This window comes from Balaenoptera borealis (assembly GCF_965194805.1).
Source record: "Balaenoptera borealis genome assembly, chromosome: X".
Classification (NCBI taxonomy): domain Eukaryota; kingdom Metazoa; phylum Chordata; class Mammalia; order Artiodactyla; family Balaenopteridae; genus Balaenoptera; species Balaenoptera borealis.
In genome coordinates, this window is record NC_138881.1 from 112134300 (window position 1) to 112153507 (window position 19208).

Sequence of the window (19208 nt, forward strand, 5' to 3'; positions counted from 1 at the left end):
CTCATTTATGAGGGCAAAGGCTTCCTGCAAACGAAGACATAAACTCCAAATCGAGGCAGCGAGGATTGCTCGTGGAACTGTGCACATATTTGCAGAAAGCACTCACTGCTTAATACCCCCAATGTGAACTAGTGAAGGAACCCTAAAGAGATTGTGGATCTAGGCCAAGATCAAGATGAGATATCTTCAACTTCATGTGGTGAAAACAGCTCACATCACATTTCATAGGAGTGAAGTATTGGAGCAATTTTCTCAACAATTTATTCTACCAGAATCTTGGGGAGGGGGTGTATTTTAGGGAAAAAGCAACTGTGTCCCCCAATTTAAATTCATTGGAGTACTAAGTAGTTATAAGAAAAAAGTGAATACTCTCTTTTTCTCAGCAATCAGTAATACATCATCTTGTAGCAGTCCCTGATTTTAGTCTTGTCTCTCCAGACAAGGAGACAATCCTACAGAAAGGATTTGGGGCAATGTCTCTACAAACATGGCATAATTGCCTTGAGGTCTAGGACCATGTTTTATTTTGTTCTTAGGGGTTTATTTTTTCTAAGAGCGAAGAAGGAAAAGAATAAGAAGAGAGAATGAAACAAGATAGAGAATGAAACAAGATAAAGAATGAGTACATATGGTGACAAGGTAGAAGGCACCGGCAATGAGTTCAGACATTAGTTGTCTTCATGTTCCTTTGCTAGGGTTGTCCTTCTGCCTGTCCCCACAATTTGAGAAATAACATATTTATATGTATGTGTGTGTGTGTGTATGAGAGAGAGAGAGAACGAGTAGGTGCTGCCCCCCTACTCTCTACCCTCTGTTCACACGACAAGCGCTCAGCTTCCATTCTATAGCAGCCATATCTGGAAGCTAATCCAATCAAAATCTTGTCAAAACTTCCTTTCTCTCCTAGTCTTGTGCTGTTCCAGAACTAGAAAACACAACATGCAAAATGCAGAACTGGACAGAGACGTGAACGCTGACATGCAAGGCCCTCAGATAGACAGCCATGTCAGCTACTCTTCACGCTAGAATACCAGCGTGATCACTCCACCACCCCCATCCAGCCAGGCAATGGTAAGATAACATCTGTGGGCTTGGTTATTCTGGGAATGAAACAAATCACAAATACTCCATTCTAGAAAAGCACCTCCACAACCCATAGAGTAAGATTCAGCCCTCCACTTCAACTCGATTCTCATGTCACATCACTTCTCATCACTCCACTTTCAGCCAGTAGATCAGCTCCAAAATCAATCTAAGAAGTACATGAATGGTACATGTATTTTTTAAATGAGCTTAAATTATTCATTCTTTTGCCAAATTGTTAGTCTCAACAAACTCTTCACAAGAGTCTGACTGCATAAATAGGTTAACAAATACTTCAAGCTTCTGTATTATACTTCATATAATCAACCCAACATCCCGAGGCTTTGACCCAAGAAACTGTTGTGAATGTATGTTTTATTAGCTAATTTGAATAATTTTCTCAGCTAATTCTAAGTGTTTTATTATAATACACAAAATAAGCTATAATCAACCCACCTTACAATTCAAACAGGTTAATTCTTATAAAGGTGCCATAAATCTAAAGATTTCGAATGTCAAGTAGTCAGAAGTGTTATTTTTCTATCTGACCCCAATTCTCTCCTTGTGGGACAAGAAGAAGGTAGCTGATTCCATCTGCTTAAGGAAGGATAGAAGAAAGCCCCAATATCCATAATTAACTTTCTTTCACAGGAAGTGGCATAATGAGGTAGTTAAAAGCATACACTCTGAGAGCCAGGCCACCTGGGTTGAAATCCTACTTTCCCTATTTATTAGCTGTGTGACCTTGGGCAAGTTACGTAACCATTCTGTGCCTTGAGTTTTCATCCATAAAATGGGGAAGCTAATACTACTACTTACTTCATAGGGTTTATTGTGAGGATTAAATGAATTAATATATGTAAAACACTTAAAAGGGTACCTAGCACATAATGCTATATAAGTGTTTGCTCTCACCACTACCATCATCCTCCTAGCTGGGTCTCTGAATCAGGGGAGATATTCCCCATCCAGCTATGACAGTCCTACAAGTTAATAAGAAGAAATGTAATTTCCTACCCATTCTGGCAACACCACAACAGCTATCTTTTACAGTCATACACAGGTGCAGTAAGAACTGAGACTCAGAAAAAGAGGAAAGATAATCACTCACACAAATGAGAAAATGTAGGGCCATTAAGCCAGTTTTTCCCTCTTAAATGGAAATAGTCCCAGTGGTCAGAAAGAGTTTGTGCATGTTCCACAAATATCCAACTAACTCCTGGAGAAAATGGTATTTAAGTAAACATTTTTGTTTTTTAAACAAGTTTTATGGGCTAGTGGAGGGAAAGTACCATTTATTCTTTCTTCAGAGATTTCATCCTTTACATACAGGTAAACAGAATGTCCTGGGACAATGATTTTTGACAATACCCACCTTTCCAAAGATTGTAATGCAGCTTCTCTAAAAACCATGTTTTTCCTTAACCAGAATCTCTCACTGGGAGGTTTGTTAGGTTTTTGTTAATTTTAATTTTTATTTGTTTTTTGGCTGTGTTGGGTCTTCGTTGCTGCCTGCGGGCTTTCTCTAGTTGCGGCGAGCTGGGGCTACTCTTCGTTGCCGTGCGTGGGCTCCTCATTGCAGTGGCTTCTCTTGTTGCGGAGCACGGGCTCTAGGCACGCGGGCTCAGTAGTTGTGGCTCACGGGCTCAGTAGCTGTGGCGCACGGGCTTAGTTGCTCCAAGGCGTGTGGGATTTTCCCGGACCAGGGATTGAACCCGTGTCCCCTGCACTGGCAGGTGGATTCTCAACCACTGCGCCACCAGGGAAGTCCCTCACTGGGAGGTTTTTATAACAAGTATTAATGTTGGAATGGTAATTTATAAATTATACTTAGCGTTTGAAAGCCCAGTGCCCAAATAACGATGCCATTGAGCAGCACATCTCAAATGGTCCCCAGAACTCACCTTGGAAAACTGCAGCATTCTGAATAATTAAGAACTTGAGCTCCATACTTGCAGACTGAAGCAGCTGTTCCATGTTCAATCGTGCTGTTAGTTGGTATTTTTCTTCCATCTTTCTTGAGCAGCATGTTGGGCCCTTGGGGAGACATACTTGCAAATCTGATCCTGAAACAAACAAGTTTTTCATGTTTCAGTAAGCACAGTGTCTCTCACACACACACACACACACACACACACACACACACACACACGGGAGGCAAACAAGGCAAAACAATGCATTTCTTTTAAAATACAGTAAAATCTTGATTATCCAAAATCAGTGTTTATCTTAACTAATCCCTGCTTTCTCCCAATTATCTTTATGACTGATTCTTTTTGAATAACCGTAAGAATTAATTGCCTAGGTTTGACTCATAAATGCTGTATAAACTAATTTAGAGCACAAAGTATACGTCACTGAACACCAATATTTAATTTGTCTGTTAAAAGACCAATCTTCACTCCTACAATTTCTTTTTCTTGATTGTAATTTATGAATGAAAACACAACCAAGAAGCCACTTTCAAACTTCCAGTTACGATTTCCTAATGAAATGTATGTCTGGCCAATCCAATGTCGCTAACATTAACATTCAGTCACCAAAATCCCTTACAACTCTTAACAATTCTAGCTCTAGCACAAATGCCAACCTCTTGTTCCTCGGAATTCCTGAGCTACCTCGTCACCACCTCCCTTATGACGCAGAATGCTTTTTTATTTCTGTATCTCGATAAAGATTTGCCAAATGAATAATCTTCTTGATTATTCCAAAGTTAGGGAATCAGAACCTCTTCTCAGTCCTCAACCAATGTGACCCTTTGCAGTCCTCACAGTTAACCAATCCCTCCTTAAAACACTCCCCCCTCCTTGCTTTAGTGAACCTACCCAGTTCACTAAACCTATCCACACACACCCCATTCACCCACATACACCCCCCCACTGCTATGGCTATTCTTTTATATATATTTTTTTAATATTTTTTTATTTTATTTATTTATTTCGGCTGTGCTGCGTCTTCACTGCTGCACACAGGATCTTTTAGTTGCGGCATGCAGACCCTTAGTTGCGGCATGCATGTGGGATCTAGTTCCCCAACCAGGGATAGAACCCAGGCCCCCTGCATTGGGAGCACGGAGTCTTACCCGCTGGACCACCAGGGAAGTCCCACTATGGCTATTCTTACCTATCTTTTCTTGCTTCCTCTTCTTCTGCCTATCACATAAATGTTGTTGACCCTCTTTCTCATTCTACATCTCTGCCCAACCCCAATGATCTTATCTAACCCCTGTGATTGCTGAACTCTCTAATCCTACCTTCACCTTTCTTCTGAGCTCCAAAATCCCACATTTTCAACTACTCTGTGGGAATCTGAAATTCAGCAGACCCCAAACTGAACTCAGTATATCCCATATGAACACACACAAAGTTACGTCTCCTGTATTCTGTATCTCAGTTAATGATTATCATCTACCAAGTTTCCCCATAATAAAAACCGTTTTTGTTGTTTTCAGCTCTTCGCTGGTGACTCAACACACTTCTGTACCCATGGAAGTCATCAGCATATAAAAGAAAATTGAAGCCATGGGAGTAGGTGAGAGTCATTCAACAAATATTTTATTGGGTATCCACTATGTGACAAGCACTGTGGATACAGCAGTCTGTAAAGTCCCTGCCCTCGTGGAGCTTATATTCTGGGAGACAACAAACTACATATGTAAGGTCAAGCAGTGATAAGTACTACAGAGAAAATAAAACTAAGTAAGGAAGGGAAAACAAACTGTGGTATATACACACAATGGAATACTACTCAGCCATAAAAAGAAATAAACTATTGATACATGCCACCACACGGATGAACGCCGAAAACATTATGCTCGGTGAAAGAAACCAAATTTTAAAAATTACATACTGTATGGTTCCATCTAGAAAGTGAAAATTAATCTATGGTGACAGAAAGCAGTTCAGCAGTTGTTGGCGGAGATGAAGCAGTTCAGCAGGTGAGAGTGAGGAAATTTGGGGGAGTGATAGATATGTTCATTATTTTGATTGTGATGACTGTTTCATGGCTGTAAACATATGTCGAATTTATCAAACTGTACCCTTAAAATATGTATAGCTTATGGTATGTCAATTATACCTCAATATAGCTGCTGTTTTTTAATGTTTAAAAAACAAAGTAAGGTAGGTAGGGAATGTGGTGATTGCAGGGACGATTCTATTTATGTAGGGTAATCAGGGATGGCTTCTTTCATAAGGTGACAGTTGAGGAGAAATGAGGGAGACAACGGAGAGTCCCAAGATTTTATATCCTCTACCAATACTAGCAAATATTAGGGCTCAATGCATATTTAAGTCCAATCTCCTTCTTCTGTAACTCCTGTTTTACTCAAGCTTTCCCTTCAATAGGCATTTGTTGAGCTCTTCTGTGGTGGCCATGAAAATGTGCATCTCAGACCTCCTACCACAGGGAGTGTAACTGACGAACGGTCCCAGCTGCTGTGCTCTAAATTCAACGCCATGTTGTGCCCAGGCCACAATCCCTAGGGGCTGCTCCCAGCCAATGACTGACCATGGCAAAGATGCCAAGTCCTGTGAGACACAGGACTTTGCTGACAGGCATTGTGGCTTGAGGACTCCCCACTGACCTTGACAAAACTGTACTGCAGTTTACATTCTCTCTACTCAACCTTCCTTCCTTCCTTCCCTCTCCTCCACAGGGGTCAGACCTACACCACAGTCGAATGGCTCATTTCCTTCCCAAGTGTTTTCCCCAAGACACTTCTTGCACATCTAGTGCTATATTGGCATCTGCTTCTCAGAGGACCCAGTCTAACATATCTTCTGTGTGCCAAGCACTGTGCTACATGGTAGAGGTACAGCTTTCAACAAGAGAGACGTGGTCCTTATCCCAAGGAGCGCACTGTCTAGACGGGTTAACAGAGATGAATACCTAGTGCATATAACTGGGTGCGATAAAGCGACATAGTTAGCTAGGATGACAAAACATGTATATGGGATATCCCCCCAAGGGGGGACACCCCCAAAGTTCCATAAAGTCCTTGGCAAAGTAAGCTTTCATAATAAACATCAAATCTTACTGAAGTGAGGCTAGAAAGCATATTCAGACATTTTAGACAGCTTTTCAATGACTGAGGTGTTTTTTTTAAAAAAAAAAAAGGTGGGGGGAACTAGTTAGCCCTAAGTTACCAGAAAATTTATTTTTGTTACAATCTCTGATTTCCCTAGGAATTCCAGTTATCATGGCCCTAATGTATGTGTCCAAGTTTTCTTAATTTAGGAATGAAATTCATCAAGTTCAACCTCACATGACATCACTGTTGAAGTCCACAGTATTGACTCCAAGCTCTCCACTTCCTCCTCCTCAAGGGAGCTGCTGACAAAAGTAGTAAAGGAGAGCATGGATAATACATATCACCAAACCTAACCCAGCACTGCAGTTTATAGTACTGGATGGAAAGGTGACGTTTAATGTGTCAAAATACAATTTGGGGTCTGGAGACACAGAGTTCAGATTTATCTCCTATAAATGTCAATCTCATATACAAGCCTTAAACCAATTTTAAATAGGGTCTAAGCTCAAAGGCTTTATGATTATCTTCAGAAAAAGAAAAAAACAGAGCTATTTCTAGCTCACTGTGTTCTTTCTACATGAGGTTACAAAATGTAATGCTATTCTAGAAGTAGAAACTGATTCAGTTTATTGGACCAAGTAGGGAAAGAGTCCCCTTGGGGACAGGTGGCTAATCTAGATTTAAACAAGGGTAGTTGGAACACATGTGTAGATATGAAAAATCCTATATAGCAGGTACTTTCCAAACACCAATTTATTTTCTTAGTAAACTGATGCCTAAATAGTGTGTGTTTAAAATACCTGTATTTGCATACATTCATAAAATTAAATGTTATAGATAAAATTCTTTGTGTTGCTAAATTTTCATTGGTGATGATTTCCAGTTTTCAAGAATGGTAGGGTTTATTTGGCAGGGTGGCTGTTAGTACTGTTCTTACTCCCACCAGCTCTAGCTAGTGGGAGTTATAAAATAATAGGGCTCAGATCTTTTCTTTGTGAAGTGCTGTGAGTTGCTTACATCTTAGAAGGTAACAAACTGCCACTCAGTGTACCAACAGAAGCCCAGGAATGACTCTTTAAATGACCATGACGCCAGTTTGGTTTGCCTTAATATGATAATCCATGAAGTAACTTAGAGCATGCATAGGGGTACCCCTTCCCTGAGTTGGTCAAATCTCATCATTGTATAAACTCCTACTACCTCAGGAATTCAGTTAGCCAAAATCTTTAAAGGGCTAAAACCTCAAATGAGAACTTATGGGAAAACATGTCAGATGTCATGAAGAAAGGTACGTGTTATATCCAAATATAAGAAATGTATATATAGCAATATTTATCCTCCCACCAACTTATCACAGCCTGGTTAATCAATAAACCAGTATAATTGATCTGGGGGCTAAGAGTTAGCTATAGATTTGAGGAAATAAAACATCTATAAACTGATAAGAATTCACGATTTCCAAACCAGGAAGGAGAGAAATAAATGCCAAAGGGAAAAACATTTTGTTTTAAGTAAATTTCATATAACTCACAGGCCAGCTTAAAATAAGCCTCAGTACATGATAGCATAAGGAACAAAGTGGGCCAGGAGAGCTAGACACACCTAAATGAAATGACAAAAATGAAATATAACCATTTTAATGCATGAACATGCCCATGAAAGAAACAAGACAGAAAGAACACACAAAACAGAAAGAAATAGAGAAAGAATTTAGAGGGGGAATCCTCATCAACAAAACAAAGAATTACTCTGGGAACCAAATCCCAAGTGGGATGAATAAAAAGTAGAACCGAGGGCAAATGACTAAGGAGGTACACTGAGAACTGGTACATACTTGTGTGAATAAAAGCAGAAAGGCCAATTCAAGAAATAAGATGTAACTTACAAAAGACATAGTAAGTAGCAAAGCATTCTTTAAGTATGTCAGGAACAAAAGAAGGTTAAGGGAAAATAGCTCCTTTATTAGATGGGAAGGAAAAGTAATCACGGACCACACTCGTCAAAGAGGTGCTCACATTTTTTTTTTTTTTAAAAAATGGAATTCAGCTGGGAAATGGGAATAGAGACAAGCACTATAGCCTGGGATGGAGATAAGGAGAAGACTTAGCAACTGACTATTCGAATGAGTCAGAAAGGTTCAACTCTTTAGGGCTTAACAAGTCGCATTCCCAGATGCTAAAAAAAAAAAAAAAAATTAACTGAAGTCATTACAGGGCTGCTAGTTCCCATTTATTCTGGAGGATTAAAAAGTGCCTTCATACTATAATCTCCTCTCCTAGATTTTTAGTTCCTGAAGAGCAGAGAATGACTCCCATCTCCTTTGGGATGCCCCGTCGTTCTCAGCCAGTCCTGTACATGTAGTGGTGCATTAATGAGGGCTGCAGACTGAGAACACAGAAAGAACACTTTCTGTCTGTCTGATCTAAAAAGAAGGAGTGGAGACAGATGACCCTGAAAATGTTACATCTGTATGCTTTGATCTTGGAAAAATATTTTAAAATACCACAAAAATCAATTTCCAAACATCTTGAAGATTCACAAATAGATGTTTCGCTTTAAGAAACTATGAAGTAATTTATTTCTAGTTATTTTGAGACAATGTCTTGCTTGCACAGTGGGTCCAGTTCTGGGTCTTACAACTGAGAAGGGATATTTGAGTTATGGAAGCTTTTCTCTGGAGGATTATTCCCATGTGTATCCAAGCTGGGCACCCTTACCAGTTGCTTTCCCTTCCAGAGGCTAAATCACAGGTGGTCCACCGAAAGCTCCCTCCGATGTGTACTCTTGTGTGAGGGGATCTCTTAGGTGTGGCTACCTGTGGCCTTGCCTTCTTGACCTGTAACACAGACTCTCTCCTTTGGGCCTAGTTCTTACTCTTTTTGGCTCCATTCAAGGACTTGACATTTTAGACTGCTTCTGGTTTCCCTTAGCCACCTCCGCCAGGACTGGGACTTCAGTTCCTCTCTGCCATACAGTCACAGGTGCACCACACTTCTCACCTGGAGACCCCATTCCAGGCCTGAGCTCTGTCCCTAATTGGAAGAGGACAGTGAACACTATATACGAGGCTGTTTAATTGTATCTGTTCTACTGGATTTTATTCCAAGTCAGTAAGTTATTAACGGCCTGGAGGCCAGCATCATGGTAGGCAAAACACTTATGGTCCCTCTGGTCAAGTAGTTTACAATTCAGTCCTAGCCCCACCACTTACTAGCTTGCAACCAAGGGTAGATTACTTAACCTCTACATGCCTTTTCGTCCCTATTATCAATACCACTTACCTTGCAGAGTTGTTTGCAAGGACTGAGTGAGATTATGCATGTAAAGCTCTTAGCCTACTTGGTACAAGGTAAGTATTCAATATATGTTAAGTAAAATTAAAATAAACAAAAAACAAATTCATGCTAAGAGACCAGACTTTCACACACAAAAATAGCTAGAGAACAGTAAAAGCTGATATATGGTTAGGTGACAAAATATGCAGTATATTTTCTGAGGTGACAGAAATAGTCTATATTTTAATTGGGGTGGTAGTTACATGGGTATATAAAGTTGTCAAAACTCAGTAAATTCTTCACTCAAAATGAGTGTACTTTATTATTTATAAATTATATTTCAATAAAGCAGAATTTTCAAATATGTAATATAGACGACATTTGCTAGATAAGTAAATGCTCACCAGAGGCTCTAGGTGTCAAAGAAGACTTCCGGGAGGAGGTAGGGCTTGAGCTACACGGTAAAAGATGAGAAGGCCAATGGGTGAAATGCATTTGGCACCTGTGGAATAGTGGGGCAAGAATAACCTGCCTGGAGAGAAGCTAGAATCTGGGGTATAGCTAGCTTATCAGGCAAGATGGGCCAGAGTCTGAAGGGCCTTGAATGCAGACAAAAGACTATGGGCTTGACTCCGCGGACAGTGAAGAACCACTGTTGAGTCTCAAGCAGAAGCATAATATGATGAAGGGTGCTGCTGAGGAAGACTAGTCTTACAGCTTGAAACTGGGAAGTGAGCTAAATAACCCCTCAAGGTCACTTCCGGCCCCCCGATTCTCCAATTACCTTTATTATGTTCTATATGTTGGTTATTTTACTACACTGCAATTTTAGCTAATGACTCTAAATTGTCAAAAATCACATTTAAAAACACACTAAAGAACAGAAGAAACATTAATGTAGACCTTGATCCTTATACTTTTCTAAAAGCAGATAGAACATATTCAAACAGCAACAGAAGAGACTAAATCGTCAGGGCTCAGTAACAATGAAAATTGAAATCTTTTCCATATATATACGTGTGTGTGTGTGTGTGTGTGTGTGTGTGTATGATGATTTCACACATTTTATTGCCAAGGTCTGCTTTATGAATGGCAGATTTTTTTGCTAATGAACGTATGCTGTGCTAAAAACAATAATGTAATACTATCATTAAAGTAATATTACTCAAAGGAATGAATGATATCCAAAACTGGTTGCTTCATGACTTATAGGGAAAATAATAGATGCCTATTAGAATTATCCAAAGGATTAAGTGCAGGTTGCTGTACAAATGAACAAAAAAATAACTTATCAACCATTTCTAAAAGGTTTTTTTTTAACAGAGGACAAGTCAATTTGCCATCCAGAAATATTAACTAATTTCCTTAGCATATAACAGTGACTTGCTATTAGAACGGTGCCTTTTCCCCTAATTAATCATTATCTAAATCAAATCTTACATGCTCATTAATTTCTTACTAATCAAGATAGGAATACAGATGAAAGAAATGGCTGCATTTGAAACCAGTGGGGAAAGTGAGGATTGCTGGTGGAAGAAATCGTCTTAGGGAACCCAGATGAAGGTTACCCTTCTGTTATTTAGCCTGAAAGAACATGACCTTGCAGAGGGCACACCTGGGTATCACGAGCTCAGACTTTAAATCAAAGATCATGCCTGGGGCCGCGACAGACTCTGCCTCTGTAAAAGGCAGGCCAAAATGTCGCTACCACATTGGAGTACTGGGAGTTTAAAGCAACCCTGGAGATAAGCCATTCTCTAAGCCTGAGAATTAAAGAACGAATTACCTTTATCTCTACTGCCAACTGTCAATTAACTGCATATCATTTCATGCCCAGTAAAGGTTGAATCCCTAGATCACTACACTCTCCCACAAAGAGGTTCTTTCTGGACCACATTCCCAACCAGCAGTCAAACACGTGCTCTGGGAACACAAATTCACTGATTACATTCAGCCTTCCAAAGTGGTGAACAATTCATTCATACAACATTTACAGAATGCCTACTTTGTGCTAGGGTCTCTGCCCAACCCAAGGAATACAGTAATGAACAGGACACAGTCCCTGCCCTGGGGTTCACAGATTGGTCCAGGAAATGGACTCCCAAACTCTCAATAACTAGAAACTTCTAGGTCACTCTGGACACCTCATTCACCCTCATCCCCTATAGCCAACTGTCACTAAATCCTACTGGTTATGCTTTTTAAATATCCCTCATCATTCACCTCCTTTCCATCCTTGCCTCATCACCTCACCTCTTTTCACTTGGAAAACTATTACAGCCTCTAAACTGGCCTTCCTGCCTCTACCCTCTCTTCCACCCAAGCCGGAGAGAGACGGTGCTAAAGTACATATCTGATCACATCGTTCTCCGTCTTAAAAACGGAGCAAAGACACAGGGGTGTGAAAGTGGGTGGCATATACAGGCACTGCCAAGGAACCTGGTAAGGCTAGAGGGGAAAGTGAGCTGGTGGAAAGTGGCTGGGGCCGGATGGGGAGGAGCTATGTGAGCCCTGCCCCCAGATGATTCCTAGTTATCTTCGGCTATTTTTTGTTTGTTGTCTTTTTACATTTTTTTCCAGCTTTACTGAGGTATAATTGACTCTGAGTTATCTTTGGATTGGATTCTCACAGGAGAGAGTGTTCGCGGGGGCAGAGATGCACTCCACAAGCTTTCTGTCCTTTGAATTCCCATAGCACTCCGCAGCCTTTATAAAGACACTTCTCACACTCTCTAACTTGCATCATAGTTACATTTGCATGCCTTATCTTCGCTAGATTTAAGTTCCTTGAGGGAAAGACCCTTGACTGACTTATCTTTGTATCTCAAGGGGCTCGCTGACATTTGGGCTTGATGCCCTCCCCTTTGACTTGGAAACAATGCCAGAACTTCAAGAGAGTTCAGTTTTAAAGGAACCAGGTCAGATTAATTGATGCTAAAAGAGCAACTCGTAGAAGAACAGTATTCCAGGAAAAATAAAGAATCCTCAGAGCCCAAAATGGAGCTCTCTCTCACCTCCTCTTCTCCCTTATTCTCTTCCCTCCACCCCGCCCCCCCACACACACACACATTATTTAGACAGGGTAAAAACCCTAATAAAAACGAAATTGGGTTGGAGGATATGCCAGTTGGGATAAAGAATCTATTTATTTATTTATTTGTTTGTTTATTTATTTTTGGCTGCGTTGGGTCTTCGTTGCCACACGCGGGCTTTCTCTAGTTGCAGCGAGCGGGGGCTACTCTTCGTTGCGGTGCGCAGGCTTCTCATTGCGGTGGCTTCTCTTGTTGTGGAGCACGGGCTCTAGGCGTGCGGGCTTCAGTAGTTGCGGTGCATGGTCTCAGTAGTTGTGGCGCACGGGCTTAGTTGCCCCACAGCATGTGGGATCTTCCCGGACCAGGGCTCGAACCCGTGTCCCCTGCATTGGCAGGCAGATTCTTAACAACTGCGCCGCCAGGGAAGTCCCGGGATAAAGAATCTTTTAGAATTCTGCCAGAGGGACTAAACCAAGGCAATTTTCCTGTCTCCCCCTAGTCACTCTTTCACTAATCGTTATTCTACTCAGATAAGTAGCGGAGATCCCATCTTTTAGGAGATGTATAATTTTTATTTTTCAGACACAATGTTCAAATACGCAGACCTGAAGTATAGCTGAGAATTTCAACACCCTAGGCCCAATCTAAGTGCTAGGCCATTTCCCCTGTGTATGAAATCACATCGGGGGGGGAAAAAGAACCCTTCCCTACCAAGACTAAAGTGTTATTATCTGTTCTGCTACCAAATCAGCTGTGTGACTCTACCAAATACTTTTTCAGATCTGGGCCTGACTAGATGACCCTGCAGACAATTTCAGGTCTGAGAGTCTGCTTCCAACTATAGGTCAATCAATAGTCACTAAGCCCATTCTAGGCTAGGCATTGGGAGGACACAAAAGAAGCAAAGGACCTGCCTCTGTCCTTCTAAGAAGGCTCTGTCAATAGCACTCGACAATAGCTATACATGAACATGGATATGAGGCCAAGGCAAAGACCAACAACTCAGCCTTTTCAGTGCTTCACCCCATGTAATAACCACATTCCCTTTTATATACCCCTTTGTCTCCAGAGGCCAACTAATGTCAGATAGCTTCCTGATGGATGGCACGCAACAGCAAAGGGAAGGACTCTGGAATCAGACCAGGTTGTGAATCCCAGCTCCACCACGTAACAGCTGCGTGATCTTAGGCAAGTTACTGAATCTCTGAGCCTCAGCTTCCTTATCTATAAAACGGGAACAATAACACCTACCTCTCAAGGTGGTTGTGAGAATTAAACTCCTATTTAATGTTTCCCAAACACATGCCTTCATTTCCTGCTTCCCTATTTTGTTCATGCTATTTCTGTCCCAGGAGTGCTCTTCCCCTAGCTTCAGCTATTTAAAACCTTCTCATCCACAAGGTCTCTCTCAAGTGTCTCTTTCATAATGTTTGTCTCTCCTCCCCCAGGTACCCTCTCCACCAAATAAACCCCAGGAGCTGTCAACTCTCTGAATTTTCAGCACACTTTGTACTTCTAATACTGCATTTTGCAATCTAGCTTTTATAGCTATTGTTATACTTTTATTACCCCTACCATTAAATTGTAAGTTTCTGTAGGCAGGAACAATATCTTGGCCATCTTTGTATTCCCTGACATGGCATAGTACCCGGAATATAGTAGACACTCAATTAATGCTCGTTGAATGGATGAACAAATACTCAACAGTTAGACCCTGCTTCCTATAGATAGTAAGCTCCTTACGTCTTGAGGCATTCAAGCATAATTTGGGTAGCAATGTCAGAGATACCACAAAAGGGACTCCTGCACTATGTAGCATGCTGAGCCTGGTGACCTCCAACGTTCCTTTCTCTCTGCATTTCCATGAAGACCACACTCTAACTCACTAATCTCTTTACACGCCAAGACTGTCACTGCCACAAATGTTAGAACTGGTCCTTTTGTCATAAGCAAGTGTGACAGTATTTCTTCAGAGAATGTCTCATCTGTGACAACTATATATTTACCATTCTGCATGCAAGTTGTACCTAAAACTCAGTATACCTGACCCTAAAAAGGCAGTCTTTTGCTTCACAGATGTCTCTGGCTTCTAAAACTCCCTGTACCTGATGTTTCTGCAAACCACAAAGACTAGGTAGAAGGCTACGGTAGACTGAAAGCACACCATCACCTTGACCCTACAAGTCCTGTGAAAAGGTTTTTCAAGTGACTAATAAGCAACGATTGCCTTCTTATGGCTAAAGTGTTTAGAAAAATATTTTTTTTAAGAAAAAAAAATCCAATAAGGCCATAAGTTAAAGACACAAAGTCCATGCTGAATAATAATACGGTAGCCTATTCAGTTTCAGAACTCTTCTTCTGATCCAGAGTGACTAGGTAAGTCATTTCACTCCCCAGGTCCTTGACTTAACCATTTAGAAAGTAGGTTAACAGCAGTTGCCACCCACATCCCTTTCAGGAAACACACTGAAATTTTATAACCAACTTTAAGCTTCCCTAGAACAAGTTCCCCTTAGACTAGAGAGCTCTGGTAAATTGGTATGATTCAAGAGGCCCAGAAAGTTCTCTTCTGTAGTGGACTGAATGGTGCCCCCCAAAAAGATTATGTCCATGTACTAACCCCTAGAACCAGTGAATGTGACCTTATTTGGAAAAAAAGGGTCTTGCAGATGTAATTAAATTAAGGATCTCAAGATGAGGTCATCCTGGATAATCCAGGTGGGCCCTAAATCCCATGACATGTCCTTATGAATGACACACAGAGGAGAGACACAGGAAGAATAGAAGGCCATGTGAAGACAGAGGCAGACATTGGAATGATGCAGCCACAAGCCAAGGAAGGCCTGGAGCCAACAGAAGCTGGAAGAGGCCAGGAAGGATTCTCCTAGAGCCCTTGGCGGGAATGCAGCCCGGCTGACACCTTGATTTTGTACTTCTGGCCTCCAGAACTGTGAGATAATAAATTCAGTTGTTTTAAGCCACCAAATTTCTGGTAATTTGTTATGGCAGCCCTAGGAAACCAGTACACCCTCCCTCTCCCACCTGTAAGTACCTGCCTAGTAATGTCTAAATGTTTCATCATGGGTGAGTTACTACTTGGTTAAGCAATTTCATCAGGTGTTGTCTTAAAGCGTAACATTCCTTGAGTAATTCCCTCATACCTCAAGGCTAAAGAGTTTACCTGGGAGCTTCCTGGAGCACAGGAAAGAGGGGGTGTGGTGGGGGAGTTAACCCAGCACACCTGGATAGGGACAAGGGGCGATGTCAAAGGGAAAGATTAAAAAAAGATCAAACAGGCCAAAACCAAATTTTATCTATGCTCAGCCTTGAGAAAGTCATATTGACAAAGCCCAAATGTTACTTTAACAGCACAGTCCCATACTATGAAACGGAAGTCTTGCAGAAGCAAAAAATAACAATATTGCCTCAGTCCTTGGTTCATATTCCAGAAAGTCTGTTAGGAGGGCGCTCAGACTAATCCAAATGCCTCATTCTCGCTGCTCAAATGTGTTTGTTTCCAACGTATGGACACCAAGGGGGGAAAGCGGGGCCGGGGGGCGGGGGCGGTGATGGGATGAATTGGGAGATTGGGATTGACATGTATACACTGATGTGTATAAAATAGATAACTAATGAGAACCTGCTGTATAAAAAATAAAATAAAATTCAAAAAAAATGTTTGTTGTCTTAAGCCTGATAAATTAGGTGTATTTTGTATACACGAAAAAAAGCATTTTAAGCTATTAGCAATCAAATAATCACAAAGAGAGCTGGGCAGCAATGGAATATGCCTATCAGTCTGGGCCTCCAGCCCAACCCTGAATTTGGTAGGAGTTTCTCTTCACATTGTACCTGCCCTAGTCTTCCAGCACTTCTGGAGACGCTGTTTAACCAGCTCCCAGGCAAATCTTTCTGATGCCCAATTGCCCTTACTGTTAAGATGCTTCTCCCAGCTCTAATGGCTAACCTAAATTTCAGTTTCAAGCCATTGCACCTTGTAATTACTTTCTCAGCCACTGTAAATAATCTGTGCCCTCTAGTCTATCTTTCCCCTTTCCCCATGATAGGGACCTGTGGAAAAGGGAGTCGGTTGCCTTGTTAGTACAACATACACACTGCACCTGAGCAAAATGCAACCAAAAGAAAATCAAACACTCACTCTTGATCCCTGAGTGAGAAACAACGTTATTGATCTTTTCCTTTTTCCTATCCTTCAGCTGATCTGAGTGTCTACACTGACATGCTCTAGTGCTGTGGCATTTATGCCATCTTGGGGACTAGCTGTGTAAATGCTCCAGTAATTTTATACAACTTCAACATACTGTTGTGTTAGAACTTGAGTATCTGAAGGACTGAGAAGGACAGATTTTCCTCCTCCTTCCCCTCCCCCCACTCTCATGTAATATGAATCAAAATCTTCACTAATTGGCCCTCCTCCTGCCTGTTACTGAAGTCTAGACTTGGTGGCAACCCCTTCTGTGGAAGAGATTTAATGAAGGAGAAAGTGCATGGGAGGGGAATTGGCAAGCAAACCACTGCAAAGCAGCTATAAGAAACTTGGAGGCACAAGGAGTTTTGGGTAAGCTGAGATTGGAAACTAAAGGATATTGTTTCAAACACACACAGACGCGCACACACACACACACACACACACACACACACACACGCTGGTGAATTCACTATGCCCTGAACCAAATGTTTCCTAAAACTGAGGAAATTTTAAGTTGCATTAATGCAACACATAAAAGAGTTTTCAATGATGCTCAGTAGTGACTTTTTTCCTCCTTGCTTTCTTTGGGAGCCATGAAAAACAAAAATAAATTACCCAAACAGGTAACTTGGGGATTTGCCTTCCATTCCCATGATTTCACCGAAAAACTCAAAAATTTCTAATAGTAACTTCATTCTCCTGTCAAGCTGGGGGTGATTCAGATACAGAGCTCTCCAGAGCCCAGTGTGGGCTCCAAGAGGGAGTGCCAGGAGGGCTCCAGATCAAGCTGAAAGAACCAAGCCTGGATCCAGGATCTCCCTGGGGGCTGCTAGTATTATATGACCTGCCTCCTGAAAGCCACCAGCTCTCAAGACTGCAGCAATTTGGTTTGGGAATGTCTGCCTCATTTAATTTTTACATTTTTTCAAGAAAGAACTGAAATAAAGTAGAAATGACATGGGAACTATGGAACCAATTCTCCCAAAACCATGCTGACCGCGCATGTATGTCTAAGGAGTGCGGGGTTCAAGTTAGCTGAGGCTACAGTCAACTAGGGCAGTGGTGGAAACAGTGTGATGCAGTCACTGAGGCAGTTCAACTCAGAGACGATAACCTTCACTGAACGGGAAAATCAAATGCCCGTGACCCCAGGCTGCTGAGCTGCATTTGGGAATGCAGCATTCCCACAGATTCAAGCCATCGCTCTTCCCAGGCCCTCCTCCTTCCCCTCAACAGATACGGAGACCCTCCATGCATGGTCCTCATCTGTCTCCATGTCTGCCTCCCCCACCAAGAACAGAGAGAGGGGAGTTTTTTTCTTCGAATCCCCAGCATCTCACACATACTGGGTTCTCAAAACTGGTTTCAGAAGTAATCCCCAGAAAGGCTGAGCCCACCACAAGAGTAGTGATTAGGAACATGGTTCTGAAACCAGACTGAGTGGATTTAATTCATTTTGTAGCTATCTGACCTTATACAAGTCACTAAACTTCTGTAAGCCTCGGTTTGCTCATCTGTAAAATGGGAGAAATAATAACACCCACCTGGTAGTTCTATTGTGAGGATTAAATGGGATGTTGCCCATAAAGGGCTCAGCATAGCGCCTGGCTCAATAAATGTTAATGATTATTAGCACTGCCCCCACCACAGGTGCTCAATAAAAACTTGCTGAATTGAAGTCACACCAGTGGGAATGACTAGCAGATGTGAAGGCAGCCTGAGTTGTTTTTTTTTTTAACGTTTTTCCCCACCTCACTCTACACCAGATGACCTCTGAGAATTTTTTTTCTTTTTCTTTTCTTTTTCTTTCTTTCTTTGTTTTTTGTTTTGTTTGTTTTTTGTTGTTGTTGTTGTTGTTGTTGTGAAAAAGGATAGAATAGGGGATAGTTAGGCTCCGCTTTTGCTGATCTTCAGTTTTTCATTCAGGGCAGAAAACCAAGCCTGGCAAAGCCAGGCAGATGATATTCTGAGAAATATGACACGGCTATTAAAAACCCTAAATGAAAGTTGTGTAATGAGCATGAATCTGAATACATTTAAATTTCCTCTAGATCCAGTAATTCCAGCGTCATCCTTATATATTTTGTAAGTGTTCTTTTGCAAATGTGAGAAGACCAAAGCCCTAAAAGATAGCAGAATTTTTCCAAGGGTGGAGGTTGGGTTGAGGGTAGGGAGGGGTGCACAATTGTCATGAAAATTAACCCCTGAAAATGCACAGGATTTTATTACCAAATGGATGCCTGAGGAGATTACTAGATTTTTAGGGTCTTTACTATCAAGAGAGCAACCTGCATGCCTGAAATAATTAAGAAGAAGAAACTCAATTATCTAGTAAACTGAAATTTCAAACCGCCCTGCTTACCTAAATGAGAAAAGCTGCTTAGACTAAAGCGTCATTACTTCTATTTAGACAAGCCTTAGCAAAGATATACAAGGAGCTAAGGAATGGGACCCCACATTCTTCCCTAAGCCACAACAATGCCTGTTTATGTAAACACGATTTTCAATAACAGAACAGAATCTGAAAAAGATGTTTGCATTATTGTCTCTGAAAAAATGCAAATGCAGAAGATGAA

The 19208-nt window shown here is 41.3% G+C and overlaps 1 protein-coding gene across 1 annotated transcript in view; it reads right to left on the bottom strand.

Annotated features, from left to right (window-relative positions):
- Positions 1–19208, bottom strand: part of GPC3 (glypican 3) — a 427066-nt gene that overhangs the window by 392241 nt on the left and 15617 nt on the right. Inside the window, exon 2 of the mRNA XM_082377895.1 lies at positions 2988–3149. Coding sequence (XP_082234021.1) covers positions 2988–3149 — 162 coding nt within the window. The remainder of the gene's footprint in view (positions 1–2987; positions 3150–19208) is intronic.